The sequence below is a fragment of the Drosophila obscura genome, unplaced genomic scaffold, assembly GCF_018151105.1.
Source record: "Drosophila obscura isolate BZ-5 IFL unplaced genomic scaffold, ASM1815110v1 contig_17, whole genome shotgun sequence".
NCBI classification, from domain to species: domain Eukaryota; kingdom Metazoa; phylum Arthropoda; class Insecta; order Diptera; family Drosophilidae; genus Drosophila; species Drosophila obscura.
In genome coordinates this window covers 3,134,312-3,151,438 of record NW_024542757.1, presented here as the reverse complement: position 1 = coordinate 3,151,438, position 17,127 = coordinate 3,134,312, and the positions used below count along the sequence as shown (strand labels likewise).

Below are 17,127 nucleotides of genomic sequence, written 5' to 3'. Positions count from 1 at the left end.
GGCAAATCGTCAGTCTTGATGCTGGGTATTTCCAGTGAACGCTGCGGCACCATTTTGTGCTCCGCCTCTTCGATGGCCACGCGGCAAATGGTCTCCACCTTGCCGACCACATTGGAGGCCACGCACACATAGATTCCGGCATCCCGCACAGTGGCCTCGGCAATGATCAGCTCAACGTATCCATTGCTGTCCAGGGTGGCGGTCAGGCGTCGACTGGGGCGCAGCCGCATGCCATTACGATGCCAGGTAACGCCCACGGCTGGGTAGGCCTCCACCTTGGTGGAGAGGCGTATTTCTGAGCCCTCGGGGAACACATAGAACGGATCGAGGGGCACATAGAAGTCGGGCGAGATGTAGGCACGAATGCCTTTGTCCACCACCAGAGTGCAGTGGCAGGACACGGAGCCCAGTTCGTTTTTGGCCAGGCAGGTGTAGGTGCCGCTCATGTCCAGCGTTGTGGCCGCAATCTCTAGCGTGAAGAACTGCCCCTCGGCTGTGATCTGGTGTCGCCGGTCAGCGTTGATGAGCTCCTCGTCCTTGTACCAGAGTATCTCCGGCACGGGATAGCCCACAATCTGGCAGGTGAGACGCACTGGATAGGTGACCTGGACGCGGCGATCCCGCAGGCGCATGGTGAAGATGGGCAGCGAATCGCCCACCTCAGCCACACTGCGTCCATGGGCGATTTCCTTCAGACGCGAGTCTGCCTCGTACAGCCGCGAATCGGACACAACCTGCAGCCGCGCAAAGGTGGAGACGCGGCCCTTGGAGTTGGTCGCCTCGCAGGTGTAGCGGCCAGAGTCCAGATCGCTGACAGTGGCTATGGTCAGGGCGCAGGTGGAGCCAATCTGTCGGATCCTCACGCGCTCCGAGCTGCTGCTCAGCTGAATGCCATCCTTGTACCAAGTTATCTGCGGCCGTGGGGCTCCTCGCATGTTGCACTGGAGAGTGAAGGAGGAGCCAAGCAAGGCCTTCACCTGGCCGGGCAGGATCTTGACGAACTCGGGCAGGCACTCGACTCCGCCCACCTGCAGAGTGGAGCTCGTCTGGACAGCCGGACCCCAGCCGTAGCGATTCTTGGGCGTGACCCGGAAGTGGTACTCCACATTGGGCTTCAGATTGAAGGCGTCGAAGGAGTTGATCGGCGTCAGGCCCAGCTCTCGCCAGTAGGCGCCGCCCTCGTGGCCCACAATCCAGGCGTCCACTCTGTAGGCAATAACCGGAGCTGAGTTGACGCTCACCGGCTTGCCCCATGACAGGGAGATGTGTGTGGGTCCGGAGTCGACGACCAGCGGCTCGGTGGATATGCAGCCAGGTGGATCTGTAGCGGGTGCAAAACAAAACAAATGAATGAATGAAACTGGCAGATGGCAGATGGTGGATGGGTAGGTGGTATATGGTGTATCATCGAAATCCAATCCTCAAATCAAAGACAGTACGCCCCGGAGAAATATTTTTTATTTGTTTGTTTTGTTTGTTTTCCACTACGTAAATGTATAAGCTGGATTGCTGTGCTTTAAATAATACATTATTTATATACGATAATAAAAGTAATTAAGTCAATCGTTCAGAAATACTAACAAAAGATAAATACACGAATTATTTTGTGTGTGTGCTGCAGGGTGTATCGATCTATCGATCTCATTGATCTCACAGATAATTTCTTTTGTCGTTTGTGGTTTGTGGCGGTGCTTGAACCGATCTGCAAGAAAGTATCCAACCAAAGCTTTGGCATCATATCTCAAGAGAATGGACGCCACACGAACAGACAGACAGACAGACAGACACAGGATGGAACGGACAACGAAGTGGAAGCAAGACAATGATCCATACACAACAGAAAATGATTATAGAACGCCACTGTCCGGCCCACTCGGCCACAAAGATGAATGAGCTTTCATACAGGGATACAAGGATACAAGGATACAGTATGCCTGAGTACTCACCTCTGAAATACGATGTGTCGCTGTAACTGTCGAGTGGTAGGCCCCAGCGTGGTTGCGTTGGCGTTGCGGAGCGAGCGCGCGGGTTTACCTATAAGTTTTGTAGTCAGAACGATATTATATATTGCTTTGAATGAACACATAGAGAGAGAGTCAGGAAAGTTGACTGTAATTAATTATAAAATTAGAATTGTATTTGTATTTGGAGTTGGAGTTTGTATTTGGTAATTGGTATTTTGTTGGTGCGAAGGCGTTCGAAATTTGCAAAATATTTGTTATGTGTTTAATTAATAAGCTTTATTCTTTCTTTTTGGGGATTTTAATCTAGAAGCAGAAGCAGAGAAGAGAAGAGAAATAATAGCATAGGTTAGTTAGCGAAAGCATTTTTGGCACTCGGAGAGCACACACACAGAGAGAAAGAGAGAGAGAGAGAGACACGACAATCAGGTACAGCCAGAAGCGACAGCAAACAGAAACAACAGAGACCCAAAGAACCCCAAGAACATACCGTGACGGTAACAAATATCCTGTCCGTGCCAAAGTTGTTACGTGCCACAACGAAGTAGGTGCCCGAGTCGGAGATTTGGGCCTGCTGCACTGTGAATCTTGTGTAGTCATCGGATACCTCTTGGCTGACCCGATCCGATTGGGTGATGTCCTTGGTGCCCTTCATGAACGTGACTGCAACGTGAGCAAAATCGAATGATATGATTAGAAGTGGATCCCAACACACACACACAATGATGAATCGCTTGCTTACGCCTTGGTTTCGGATCGCCGGCAATGCGGAAGGCAAACGAGAAGGGATCACCCACGGCGATCTTCATTTCGGTGTCGGGGCGCGACAGGAACAGCGGTGGCCGCTCCTCCTTTTCGGCACCAACGGCCACATCGATATTGACATGCGACTCGATCCGTCCGTATGCATTCGAGGCGCGGCACGTGTACGTGCCCTCAACCTGCGGACCAGCTTGCATAATGGTCAGCGTGTAGACGCCGCGCTCAGCCAGAGTGTGGACATTGGGACCTTCGACGAGCTGGCCGCCGCGCAACCATTTCACCTCGAGGGGCGTAGCGGTTTGCATGAACTCGGCCGAAATGGCCACAGTGCCGCCATCGCAGACGGTCTGGTTACCCAGTGGCATGAGGAAGTGCGGCTTGTTGGGGTCACGATGGTAGAAGCCCGACGTCTTCTCCTGTGTGTACCGCTCACGTCCCTTGAAGTCCACCTGGTGGGACATCTTGTGCTCGGCTCCCTCGTTGCGGGCCACGCACGAGTATACGCCAGAGTCCTTCTCGGTGGGGCTGATAATGACCAATTTAGCATAGCCATCGGCCTGGCTGATCACCAGGTACTTCTCATCGTTGCTGAGGATCTCGTTGCCCTTCATCCACTCAATCTCGGGGCGGGGCTGGCCACGCACGCGACAATCCAGAACCAACTCATTCTCGTTAAGAGAATATGTGTCTGCAAGAAGGGAACAAGAACAAGCATTAGCAAAGGGTCAACCAAACCAAGTGGGTTTACAGAAGCGGTTAGCGGAACAGCAAAAAGATGTACAAAGGCGCAGGCGAAAGATATCCGAGTTCTACCTCGAATTGGCTGCGTGAAAGTACTTGGCTGTGAGGCTTCCTTGAAGTGCTTGTAGACACGCAACTGGGCGTGGGTGAGGCTCTCGCCAAAGTCGTTGCTGGCACAGCAGGTGTAATTGCCGCTGTCATCGGCCACTGCAGCATAGAGCTCCAGCGAGGCCTCGCCGTTCTGGTAGAGGGTCTGGTAGCGTGTGTCCCTGGGCAGCGGTTTGTGGTTCTTAAGCCACTCGATGTGGGTGCTCTCATCGCCCGAAACGGCGCAGACCAGCCGCAGATTGGCTCCCTCTGAAACGGTGCGATCGTGCAGCAGAGCGTGGAAGAGCGGCTTGGCTTTGCCCACGCTGCGCAAGATGCGATCTCCGGCCCGATGAAGCTCTCCATTCCCATTGACCTGAGCAGCTGCTGTGCTTATATGCGATGTACTGCGCGACCAGCTGGACACATCCTGATCAGAAATTGCCAATACACTCTCTGCACTGACAGTGATCAGACGCTTGAGGTCGGCTGCTCTGATGGAGGTGCTGACCGAATCGATTCGATCCTCGTGCTCCGCATAGCAGGCAAAGATGCCGCAATCGGAGGATATGGGATTGCGTATGATCAGCTTCCGAACGCCGCCGGGCTCCTCCATCGCCTTGTAGCGATTGTTGCAGATCGTGTGATCGTCGCGCATCCAACTGACACTGGGACGTCCATGCACCTGACAGCTGAGCACAATCTCATTCCGCTGCGCATCGTAGGACTCTGCAAACGACAATTACAAAGATCAGTAAAAGGGAAAAGCGATGATGGATGGGTGGATGATTTCACCTGTTATTCCACTCGAGAAGCTCTCCGGCAGGTGTCCGTGGGTCTGATCCAACACACTCAGCTGTCCGGCACTCTCCACGGTCTGCTTGCTGTTCTTCACGACGCATCTGTAGTGGCCACTGTCCTCGACCCGGGCATCGTATATCTCCAGGCTGATGGCTCCGTTTATGTTGTAGATCTTGTGCCGGGCATCCTTTGTCACGCGCTCCTCGTTCCGCAGCCAGTGCACATCCTCGATGAAGCCGGTCACATAGCAAATCATCTGCGCCTTGTTGCCGCTGCCGATGGTCATGGTCTTCAAGCTGGTCTCCAGGCTGAGGCGCAGCTTGGCCTCGCGTGCCTTGGCCTTGGCTGACGCATTGTCACTCGCAGCAGCAGCAGCAGCAGCGGAGGAGGAGGATTCATCATCCCTCTTGATCTCCTGAATGACCATATCAATGGGTTTCTTTTCAGACGCTCGCTCGCGTATGTAGTCGGAGGCCTGCACGAACTTGCTGATCTTCATCTGACCGTTCTCGCTCTCCGCATAGCAGGTGTACAGGCCGGAGTCGTTGCTGCCAAAGTGCGCTATGGTCAGGAGCTTCACGCCGTCAGTCTGCTCCGCATACTGGTACTTGGCGCCCTCCACTGGCAGCAGGGTGTTGTCCCTCTGCCAGTAGATGTGTGGCTTGGGGCTGCCCGATACCTTGCACTCCAGCGTGAGGCTATTGCCTTGGGAATGGTATGAATCTGCAACGCAGATGGATGGATGGATGGGTGATGGGGAAGAGACAAGACACAATACAAATAAGACAGAATACAGCATACAGAATATGGGAATATCAAGAGATCTATCTGGGGATTAGTGTTCTTTAAAGCTACATCTAGGAGTACAGTAGGACTACACTTAGCTCAAAGCAAGGTGGGACATTCACCTGGACGCACTGGCGCGACGCTCACGACACCACATACGAGTGGAGCGCGTCCTACCTTTGATGCCCACCACAAAGGTGGGTGGGATTATCTCCACTTTACCCGTGCTGTAAACGAACAGGTTGCAAGTGCTCACGATTTCGTTGTCGGATCCCTTCACCCGCAGCGTGTACTCGCCGGCATCCTCCTCCGTCACACCCACCAGGTTCAGCCAGGCAATGCCGTTCTGCATGGACATCTTGGTATTGGGGCCGAAGGCAATGGGCTGGTCGCCGTGGAACCACTTGGCACTGGGATCCGGTCCGTCGATGTTCACCATCCACTTGACGTTGCTGCCCGACTTGACGGTGCGGTTCGAGAGGTAATTGCGGAAGTAGAGACGCTTCCTCAGATCCGGAGGCATGGGCACCTCGCGCCTCGAGCTTGTCACCTCCTCTTCGTCGGTCTTGGGCTTCCTGACTCGCGGTTCAGCATCAGCTCCTGCCTCCCCCTCCTCGCCGGCTACTGGCTCATCGCCAGCAGGACGGGGCGGTCTGCCCTCCCTGGGCGGCGAGACGCGTGGTGCCCTCACACGCTTCTCCACAGTGACCATGTGGACGATTTCCGTCCTGCCCTCGCGGTTCTCCGCCTGGCAAACGTACTTGCCGCTGTCCGAGGGCTTCGGGCTGCTGATGAACAGCTCGCAGGTGCCGTCATCGTGGTCCACCTGCTGGTACTTGTCGCTGTTCTCGACCTTCACGCCATCCTTCACCCACGTGACCGAGGGCGTGGGCAGACCGCGCACATGCACGTCCAGCTGCAGTTCGTTGATCTTGCCGTGCAGCGTGTCCTTGATGTTGCGCGTGAATGTGGGCGGAACGTCGCCGGTGCCCGGATCCTCGAACACCTCCAGACGGCAGGAGGTGGACGCCTCGCCGGTTTCATCGCGTCCCCAGCACTTGTACTCGCCGTTGTCCTCCGCCGTGGCGCTCGTGATCTCGAGCAGGCACAGTCCCTCGCTATAGCGGCCCCTGATCTTGGGTCCATTCACGATCTGCTCCCCGTCCTTGAACCACTTGACCTGCGGCTCCTTGGCGTCCAGGAAGCAGGAGATCTTCACCTTGGATCCCTCGGCCACAACGCGATCCCTCATGGAGGTGCTGAAGTGGATGACGATGTTCTTCTCGCGCCGCTTGCTCGAAATACTGCCCGAATCGGAGGCATAATCCGAGGCGTAGGCCGATGAAACTCCCTCGTCGTCGTCACCCTTGCGGCCACGTCGCTTGCCCTTGCCATCCTCGGCCTCAGCCTCAGACTCTGCCTCGGGTGCGGCCGCCACTGGAGCTGGCTTCCTCCAGTCCTCCGCGGGCTTCTCCTTCTCCTCCTTGGGACGCAGCAGATTCTTGTCGGCATGGAAAACGCCGTGGATATTGTCCGCAATGTGATGGGCCTGGCCCTCGAACATAACGTAATGCGAGATCTCCATTTTGCCGGCCCGACTCTCGGCCTTGACCACATATTTGCCCGAGTCCCTGTTGTCCGGACGATCGATGAGGAGCTCGCAGGTGCCATCCTGATGCTCGATCAACTGGTAACGGCCGCCGCTCTGGATCTCAATGCTGTCCTTGAACCATTGCACCTCCGGATTGGGCTGCCCACGCACCGCCGTCTCCAGGATCAGCTCGTTGGTGTTCAGATGATAGGTGTCTTTAAATGGGGAAGAGGATGGCAGAGATTTGTATTATGCAACGAAGAGAGCATAGAAGACATCACAACACCACAAACAACATAATGGATTGCATAATGGACACGACGCGATCGATGGCATTGCACAACCACAAACAATGTATGGTGGGATGCCTCTAATTATAGATCTCTCACTGATCTGATCCGATCCGATCCGATCTGAACTGATCTCTCATCCGATGGGAAGACAATGTGATGCTTGTGCTTGTGCTTGATGCGATCTCTTACCTTTCAGCGATCGGATGAACACGGGCTGGACATCGGTGTTGACCTTCGACTCGTAGACATGCAGCACGGCCGAGGTGCTGAGCTTGCAGTGCTCGTTCTGGGCAGTGATCGTGTAGGTGCCCGAGTCCTCGGTGGAGGCGTTGACAAACTCCAGGACCGCCAGGCCATCACGATTCATGTTGCGAATGCGCGGTCCGTAGGTAACATTCTGGTCATCCTTCAGCCACTTGAGTATCGGCTCGGGACCTCCAATCACGGCCTGCAACTTGACCTTGGAGCCCTCGGCCACATACCGATTGGACAGATTGACCGTGAAGTAAAGCATTTGCTTGGGCGAAGGGTCCGGCATGCGGCTGCGTCGCTCGTAGCCGCCATCTCCTCCGCCACCGCCAGCGCCCTCCTCCTCATCGTCCTTCTTCTTCTTTGGCCTGCCCTTGGCCTTGCCACCGCCCTCCGTGGCATCGCCCTCCTTTGCGCCGTCCTGCATGGCCAAAGTGGAGAGAATACTCGATCGACGGGATGAGTGTGTGTCGACGACGACCGTGTGGGTGGTCGACTGACTGCCCAACTTGTTCTGGGCAGAGCAAACATAGATTCCGTTGTCATTGACGGTCGGCTTGTTGATGATCAGCTCACAGATGCCGTCCAAGTGCTCGATCTGCACCACCCGATCGTCGAGCACCACGGGTATCTGGTCTTTCGTCCACGAGATGACGGGGCGGGGATTGCCGCGCACCTTCGTATCGAGAATCAAATCGTTCTGCGAGGCATGATATACATCTAAGGAGAAGGCAAAGGCAATCCAATCAATCAATTCATCTATTTTCGTACACGGACGACCTCAATCGCGATCGTCGGACAACACACACACACCACAGAGACACAGACACATGTAGCAGTCGTGTAACAGCAGAAGAAGAGACATCCACGATACATCCACAGAGAGTAACATTGAGAGAAGAGCAAATACCTCGCAGGGGCAGGGCGAATATGGGCTCCGATTCGTCGCCATCGGTCTGTGCCGCATACACTTTGAAGTAGCAAGAGGTTTCGATTTCGCTAAGATCGTTCTTGGCCACGCACTTGTAGACGCCCGAGTCGGCGGTGGTGGCATTCTCGATCGCCAGAATGGCTTTGCCCTCCTCCGACAGGTTCTTGACGTTGCCACCAACCACCACCCACTTGTCGTCCTTCATCCAGCGGGTGCTGGGCGAGGGTCCAATGACAGTGGCCACAAACTTAATGGTGGATCCCTCGAGAGCCATGCGATCGCGCAGCTGGGTGGCAAAGGAGAGCTTCTGCTTGGAGGGGACCAGTGGCTCTGGTGAGGGACGCACTGGCCGGTTGCGCGCCTGTTCGGCCTCAGCCTCGGCACGCCTCTGATCCGACTCCGCCATGGACTTGAGGGCCTCATCCATTTGCTTCTTGGCCTGCTTCAAGCTGTCCAGCTGGATCCTGTCGCGGGCATGGAAGATGCCCGGGACATGGTAGTGCAGATTCTTGGCCACCTCCACGGTGTGATTGATCTGACACTCGCCGATGGAATTGATGGCCTTCAAAGTGTAGATGCCGCCGTCCTTGTTGCCAGGCTTATAAATCAGCAGCTTGCAGACGCCGTGCGCCTCCTCCAGCATGGTGAACTTGTAGCTGGGCTTCACCTGGAAGGCGCCGCGCCACCAAGTGATGACCGGACGGGGCACGCCATGGACATGGCACTCGATGGTCAGCTCATCGTCGCGCATGTGATAGTACTCTGGAAGAGGCAAAGAAAAGCTACAACACAGCACTTTGGGGATGCACCGAACGCGCACGCGAACACGCTCACTCGCCGACATATACCTTTGATGTACTGAATGGATGGGGGTTTCGGTTCGTCCTTGAACACTTCGTAGATGGTGACAATGCACGAGGAGGTCACCTCGTCGTTCTGGTTCGAAATCACGCACGAATACTCGCCAGAGTCCAGGATGTTTGTGTTGAGCACCTCCAGCACGAGGATATTGTTGTTGTTGATAATGCGATGGTTGCCATCGCGCTCCAGCTGCCGGCGGTCCTTGAACCACCTGGCCGACAGCTCCGGGCCATCGACGGCGCAGGCCAGGCGCACACTTTGGCCACACTCGACGGTGCGATCGGAGAGAAAGTTAATGAACTTGGGCCGGCGGCCCTGCTCCCGGCGATTCTGCCAGTCGGCGTCGCGCTCCTTCTCGCTGATGCGCTTGGCCATGCTGTACTTGCGCATCTGCTGCATGAACGCCTCGCCCTCGATGGCGGCGATGCGCTGCCAGCGCTCCTCCTCGTGGGGATCGGGACGAACGAAGTCGTCCGAGGAGTCGCTGCCACGACGTTTCTCTTTTTTCAAGTCGACCACCGTGTCCGCCTCTTCTTCGGCGAGATCTTCGGGATTTTCTTCACCATCCTCGGCAGGATATTCATTATCCTCATCTCCGAACTCGTCCACGCCCTCACCCTCCTCCTCTGGTGGCTCTTCTTCTTCTGCAGCCTCCGCCTCCTCGAGGGCCCGCTGCTCGGCCTCCAATCTTTCTTCCTCTTCCTTCTCGGCCTGGAGGCGCTTCTGGCGCTCCTCAAAGGTCTCGCCCTTGGGCTTGGCCCTGTTGGCCTCCTCTTCGGCGGCCTTGGCAGCCGCCTTGGCCTGCTCCTCCATTTGGAGCACCATCTTGCTCTTCTTTGGCGGTGGCTTGGGTGCAGCCTGCTGCTGTTCAAACATTTTCTTGCTGGCCTTCTGGCCGCCTCCAATCTCCAGTTTCAAGCTCAATTTGGGACTGGGTGACTTTTCCTTCTTCTCCTTCTTCTTGGGAGGAGCCTTCTTCTTGCCCTTCTTGACGGGCTCGTCATCATCGAGATCCAAACTGTCCTCCCGGTCATCGAGGCCGTCACCAAGCGCGTCGCTGTCCTCCAATGTCAGATCGACGGACTTACGCGGGACACGCGGCTTCCTGGCCTTCTTCTTGGGCTTCACCTCCTCAATGATCTCCTCCTCGTCGACCTCTTCGTACTCTTCGACGACGTAGATAACCTCAACGTTGGACACATCCATTACGGCAGCGCGATCGATTACCGACAAGTCAGATGTTATGTAACGCACGGGCTTCTGCGCATCCAACGGCTCGGAGATATCCATGACGAGGGCGCGATCGAAGACGGCAATGTTGCACGTTGTCTGGCTCTTTATGTCCCGCCCCAGTTCGAAAGGAGTCTTCTCCTTCTCCTCGCGATTCAGGAACGGCGTAATGCTGCGCCATGTCGAGGGCGTGGCACTGCGTCGACTCATGTAGAGGTTGAACGGTGTCTGACTCCGGCCGTGTATCGGCGTGGAGCTGCGTCCGCGCAAGCTAACTGGAGTTGGTGATTTGAGTTTACGCTTCTTTTGCGTTGGCACCTGCAACGTGTCCTGGGCTGCTGGCGCCTCTGGTTCGGCAGAGGCCCGTGGCTCGATATCTCCATCCGTTTCTCCCATTCTGATTGGTTTCGGACCTTTTTCTTAAGGTGGTTTATGGAAGGATAACGTGGGAATGGAGTTCGTAATGGAAAACCGAAAAAAATTATATCCGTCCGACTTTATATACTATCTATATGTACTATATAGCCCGCAACGGTTCGATCGATAGTTTTTTAGGACGTGAGACGTCCGCTCGAAGCAAAAGAAGATTCACGACTGTCACCGAACGTGGTGAAATATTCGAAAATACATTCCTTCTCGAATTGAATCGAATCGAACCGATCTGTTCCGATCTGATCCTAATTCCCAATCGATTGTTATGCTAAAAACTATTTTACGAATTCTGTTTTGTTTTACCGACAAGAGCTCGTTCGCACAATCACACGATCACACACATGCGACATTCAGTGCCAAAATGCATTTCTATTTAAATCCCTTTCCACTTTTAATGAATGCAGGCAGTAAATGCAAATGAAAATTCAATTATATAAATGAGGCGGCGGCGGCTGCCATTCGAATTAAATGAGCTATTTAAATAGGTTTCTATTTAAATGCTATGATAATGGGACTCATTTACCTTCAAATCTCAACACATGCCATATTTGCGAACCGTAAGTGTAAAACGATTTGTTTTGTTAGTTAATGCGCGAAGAATACACACACACGTCGTACGATTAGTTACTCTGTTGTTAAGCCAATCCATTTTATATGGGGATGTCATTGGTAGTTAATTTTCTCAGATGATTTCTTGACCAGACATTACTCAAGCCATTTACATATAACATAATATTTCTCCCTCCCCCCAAAATAAATACAAGTAATATATAATATAAATTAATACCTAATCAAGAGCCTTACGCATACGTGCTTCCTATATATTATATCTATTTATATATACATATATGCAGTATCTTATATATACGTGTACATTGTATGCCAAGTCAAGATGCATAAATGCAAATAATTGAAATATTTGTCTTTAATTGAGTTCGAAATTCGGGCATTAGATCACTAGGTAGAATAGGTAGAACAGGGCACGATCGCCGCCACTTACCTCGAATGTTGCGTGTAAATATTGGCGGGGTGCCAAATTTGCTCGAAGGTGCTTCGTATATAGTCACAAGACAGCTAGTTTCGACTTCTCCATTTTGGTTGGACGCAATGCAGCGGTAGATGCCAGAATCATTTAGTTCGGCCGATTTAATTTCAAGGCACGAGAGGCCGTCGTTCAATGTTTTCCTGTACTTGACCCCATTCTCAATCGGAGTGTTCTGCTTAAACCACTCCACCCTCATCTCGTGTCCAGATAACCCGCAAGTCAGCTTCAGATCACTGCCCGATGCCGTGTTCCGATTGGTTAATTGGATGTCCACAGTGGGCTTACGCTTAGCACTGCGCGATTCCTTTCTATCCTTGTACTCAGAATCCATTGATTTATAGGATCGCATACTAATGGCGTCGGCAGGTTCTTCCACTCTTTGATTCCTCTCAACGTCACGCTGATAGCCAGACTTTCTTTCTTCAATGATATTGTCTGCGGAAAGCGCTTCAGGCACATTGACCTTATTGCTTTCTTCTAACTTCTCAACAACAACCTCAGATTCTTCAAACTTCTGAGTCTTCTTTTCGGCTTCCTTCGGTTTCTCAGCTTGCTTCTGTTTTTTCTACCATCCTAGTTTTTCTCCTTCTCTGCCTCTTTCTGCACCTTCTCGGTTGTTTGCTTCTTGTTTTCAGGGCCTTTGCTTTCTGCGCTTTAGCTTCGGAATCCTTGACGCCCGCCTTCTGAATTTCTTCTACCTTTTCTTCAGATATCTTTTCAGCAACAACCTCAGATTTTTCTGCCTTCTGTGCCTTCTTTTCTGCATCCTTCTCAGCTTGCTTCTGTTTCGTCTCATCCAGTTGTTTCTCCTCGAGTTCTTGCTTCTCCAGGGCCTTTGTTTTCTTGGTTTTAGACTCGGAATCCTTGACATCCGCATTCTGAATTTCTTTTTCTTCAGATATCTTTTTAGCAACAACCTCAGATTTTTCTGCCTTCTGTGCCTTCTTTTCTGCATCCTTCTCAGCTTGCTTCTGTTTTTTCTCATCCAGTTGTTTCTCCTCGAGTTCTTGCTTCTCCAGGGCCTTTGCTTTCTGCGCTTTAGCTTCGGAATCCTTGACGTCCGCCTTCTGAATTTCTTCTACCTTTTCTTCAGATATCTTTTCAGGAACAACCTCCGATTTTTCTGCCTTCTGTGCCTTCTTTTCTGCATCCTTCTCAGCTTGCTTCTGTTTCGTCTCATCCAGTTGTTTCTCCTCGAGTTCTTGCTTCTCCAGGGCCTTTGCTTTCTTGGTTTTAGACTCGGAATCCTTAACATCCACCTTCTGGCTTTCTTCTAACTTTTCTTCAGATATCTTTTCAGGAACAACCTCCGATTTTTCTGCCTTCTGTGCCTTCTTTTCTGCATCCTTCTCAGCTTGCTTCTGTTTCGTCTCATCCAGTTTTTTCTCCTCGAGTTCTTGCTTCTCCAGGGCCTTTGCTTTCTGCGCTTTAGCTTCGGAATCCTTGACGTCCGCCTTCTGAATTTCTTCTCCCTTTTCTTCAGATATCTTTTCAGCAATAACCTCCGATTTTTCTGCCTTCTGTGCCTTCATTTCTGCATCCTTCTCAGCTTGCTTCTGTTTCGTCTCATCCAGTTGTTTCTCCTCGAGTTCTTGCTTCTTCAGGGCCTTTGCTTTCTTGGTTTTAGACTCGGAATCCTTAACATCCACCTTCTGGCTTTCTTCTAACTTTTCTTCAGATATCTTTTCAGGAACAACCTCCGATTTTTCTGCCTTCTGTGCCTTCTTTTCTGCATCCTTCTCAGCTTGCTTCTGTTTCGTCTCATCCAGTTTTTTCTCCTCGAGTTCTTGCTTCTCCAGGGCCTTTGCTTTCTGCGCTTTAGCTTCGGAATCCTTGACGTCCGCCTTCTGAATTTCTTCTACCTTTTCTTCAGATATCTTTTCAGCAATAACCTCCGATTTTTCTGCCTTCTGTGCCTTCATTTCTGCATCCTTCTCAGCTTGCTTCTGTTTCGTCTCATCCAGTTGTTTCTCCTCGAGTTCTTGCTTCTCCAGGGTCTTTGCTTTCTGCGCTTTAGCTTCGGAATCCTTGACGTCCGCCTTCTGAATTTCTTCTACCTTTTCTTCAGATATCTTTTCAGCAATAACCTCCGATTTTTCTGCCTTCTGTGCTTTCTTTTCTGCATCCTTATCAGCTTGCTTCTGTTTCGTCTCATCCAGTTGTTTCTCCCCAAGTTCTTGCTTCTCCAGGGCCTTTGCTTTCTGCGCTTTAGCTTCGGAATCCTCGACATCCGCCTTCTGACTTTCTGCTGCTTTTTCTTCAGATATCTTTTCAGCAACAGCATCAGATTCTTCTGCCTTTACGGACTTCTTTTCTGCATCCTTCTCAGCTTGCTTCTGTTTCGTCTCATCCAGTTGTTTCTCCTCGAGTTCTTGCTTCTCCAGGGCCTTTGCTTTCTTGGTTTTAGACTCGGAATCCTTAACATCCACCTTCTCGCTTTCTTCTAACTTTTCTTCAGATATCTTTTCAGGAACAACCTCCGATTTTTCTGCCTTCTGTGCCTTCTTTTCTGCATCCTTCTCAGCTTGCTTCTGTTTTTTCTCATCCAGTTGTTTCTCCTCGAGTTCTTGCTTCTCCAGGGCCTTTGCTTTCTGCGCTTTAGGTTCGGAATCCTTGACGTCCGCCTTCTGAATTTCTGCTGCTTTTTCTTCAGATATCTTTTCAGCTACAACCTCAGATTCTTCTGCCTTCTGTGCCTTCTTTTCTGCATCCTTCTCAGCTTGCTTCTGTTTTTTCTCATCCAGTTGTTTCTCCTCGAGTTCTTGCTTCTCCAGGGCCTTTGCTTTCTGCACTTTAGCTTCGGATTCCTCGACATCCGCCTTCTGACTTTCTGCTGCTTTTTCTTCAGATATCTTTTCAGCAACAACATCAGATTCTTCTGCCTTTACGGACTTATTTTCTATATCCTTCTCAGCTTGCTTCTGTTTCGTCTCATCCAGTTGTTTCTGCTCGAGTCCTTGCATCTCCAGAGCCTTTGCTTTCTGCTCTTCAGCTTCGGAATCCTTGACATCGACCCTCTCACTTTCTTCTGCCCTTTCTTCAGATATCTTTTCAGTAACAACCTTAGATTCTTCTGCTTTTTGTGCCTTCTTTTCTGCGTCCTTCTCAGCTTGTTTCTGTTTCGTCTCATCCAGTTGTTTCTCCTCGAGTTCTTGCTTCTCCAGGGCCTTTGCTTTCTGCACTTTAGCTTCGGAATCCTCGACATCCGCCTTCTGACTTTCTTCTACATTTTCTTCAGAAATCTTTTCAGAAAGAACTTTAGATACCTTAGCTTTCTTGATCTTCTTGAGATCTTCCTCTCTTTCCTCGGATATCTTTTCAGAAAGAATTTCAGCCTCCGCAATTTCGCCTACTTCTTTATGTTGAGTTTGTTTTCCAATCAAGTCTTTCAGATCTTCACAAATGTTTAACATCTTCTGCGTAACATTATGAATCTTTCCATGGACAATGGCAGTATGAAGATCTCCTTGTTTCTTCTCAATATAGTCATACTCGCCGAGCAAAATCGACTTAATTGCTTCAATTTTTGGCTTTAAGATTTCCGTCTTCTCGTCTAGTAGATCGTCAAGTATTATGAAAATATCCATTAGATTCTGTTGCAAGCTGATCATCTTTTCGGATGACTTATCTAAATGTTGAGAAGACTGAATTTTCTCAGCAATCCTTTCCAAATTAACTAGTTTCGGCACCAACAGGGATGGTTTGGTGAACAAGTTGCTCTCGTCGATAAGCTGAATTGAAGCTTTAGTTAGAATCACATTTGTCTTAATTTCCTTAAGATAGTTGTGAATTAGTTGCTCAGCTGCGTCTGGGCAGGCCTCTAGAAGGGCTTCGATAAATTCGACCGCGTTTTGCTTATCATTATCTTCATTTGCTGTCTTTCCGTCATAGGTATGAACGATATGCTCTTGTAATTTAAATATGGACTTGGCTACCTTTTCAGCATCCCTGAGATTCTCGATAATATCTTGGCTTTCCGTCACAATTGTCTGCAATGCCTCGTTATTTGTGCTGAGAGCAAGCGCCTGGAATAGACCCAATATTTTTTCATTGAAAGTCTCTGCCTTTTGGTCCTTTTTGTCAGTTTCTATCTCAATCTGCTTGTGCTTTTCCAAGGCCTTTTCGTCGTGAGGTTTGGATGCTTCATCAGGATTCTTGATTTCGTCCACCTTTTCTTCCAATAGCTTCTTTGAATGAACTTCAGAAACTTCTGCATTTTTGCCCTTCTCTGTATCTTTTTTAGCATGCTTGTCTCTCTTATCCAGTTGTTCTACTTCTAGAATTGGATTCTCCAAAGACGTTGCTTCTTTAGACTTGAATGCTTCGTCTGTCAGCTGTTCAGATATCTTTCCAGCTACAACCTCAGATTCTTCTGCATTCTGTGCCTTCTTTTCTGCATCCTTCACAGCTTGCTTCTGTTTCGTCTCATCCAGTTGTTTCTCCTCGAGTTCTTGCTTCTCCAGGGCCTTTGCTTTCTGCGCTTTAGCTTCGGAATCCTTGACATCCACCTTCTGACTTTCTTCAGCTTTTTCTTCAAATATCTTTTCAGCAACAATATTAGATTCTTCTGCCTTTAGGGACTTATTTTCTACATCCTTCTCAGCTTGCTTCTGTTTCGTCTCATCCAGTTGTTTCTCCTCGAGTTCTTGCTTCTCCAGGGCCCTTGCTTTCTGCGCTTCAACTTCGGAATCCTTGACATCCACCTTCTGAATTTCTTCTGTTTTTTCTTCAGATATCTTTTCAGCAACAACCTCAGATTTTTCTGCCTTCTGTGCCTTCTTTTCTGCATCCTTCTCAGCTTGCTTCTGTTTTTTCTCATCCAGTTGCTTCTCCTCAAGTTCTTGCTTCTCCAGGGCCTTTGCTTTCTGCGCTTTAGCTTCGGAATCCTTGACATCCGCCTTCTGAATTTCTTCTACCTTTTCTTTAATTATATTTTCAGCAACAACCTCAGATTCTTCTGCTTTCTGTGCCTTCTTTACTGCATCCCTCTCAGCTTGCTTCTGTTTCGTCTCATCCAGTTGTTTCTCCTCGAGTTCTTCCTTCTCCAGGGCCTTTGCTTTCTGCACTTTAGCTTCGGAATCCTTGACGTCCGCCTTCTGACTTTCTGCTGCTTTTTCTTCAGATATCTTTTCAACAACTACATCAGATTCTTCTGCCTTCTGTGCCTTCTTTTCTGCATCCTTCACAGCTTGCTTCTGTTTCGTCTCATCCAGTTTTTTCTCCTCGAGTTCTTGCTTCTCCAGGGCCTTTGCTTTCTGCGCTTTAGCTTCGGAATCCTTGACATCCACCTTCTGACTTTCTTCAGCTTTTTCTTCAAATATCTTTTCAGCAACAATATCAGATTCTTCTGCCTTTAG

The 17,127-nt window shown here is 50.5% G+C and overlaps 2 protein-coding genes across 9 annotated transcripts in view; both read right to left on the bottom strand.

The window, feature by feature from the left end:
- Positions 1 to 16,095, bottom strand: part of LOC111079210 (myosin light chain kinase, smooth muscle-like) — a 26,769-nt gene extending 10,674 nt beyond the window's left edge. For 3 of the 8 annotated variants that reach the window (XM_022374291.2, XM_022374294.2, XM_022374296.2), the window contains exon 1: positions 1 to 1,027. In XM_022374291.2, coding sequence (XP_022229983.2) covers positions 1 to 935 — 935 coding nt within the window. In that variant the 5' untranslated portion in view covers positions 936 to 1,027. Of the gene's footprint in view, positions 1,322 to 1,440; positions 1,703 to 1,946; positions 2,268 to 2,451; positions 2,625 to 2,703; positions 3,412 to 3,536; positions 4,281 to 4,346; positions 5,076 to 5,260; positions 6,945 to 7,211; positions 7,992 to 8,181; positions 8,965 to 9,050; positions 10,903 to 11,725; positions 12,338 to 12,563 lie in introns of those variants that run through there. The other 5 variants (XM_041592065.1, XM_041592064.1, XM_022374286.2 and 2 more) reach the window with 5 other exon arrangements.
- LOC121403904 (DNA ligase 1-like) lies at positions 15,561 to 17,127 on the bottom strand (the record flags this gene model as incomplete). The annotated part of the gene is made up of 2 exons (XM_041592140.1): positions 15,561 to 15,590; positions 15,706 to 17,127. Coding segments are annotated over 2 exons (1,452 nt in total), but the record flags the coding sequence as incomplete, so codon positions are not given.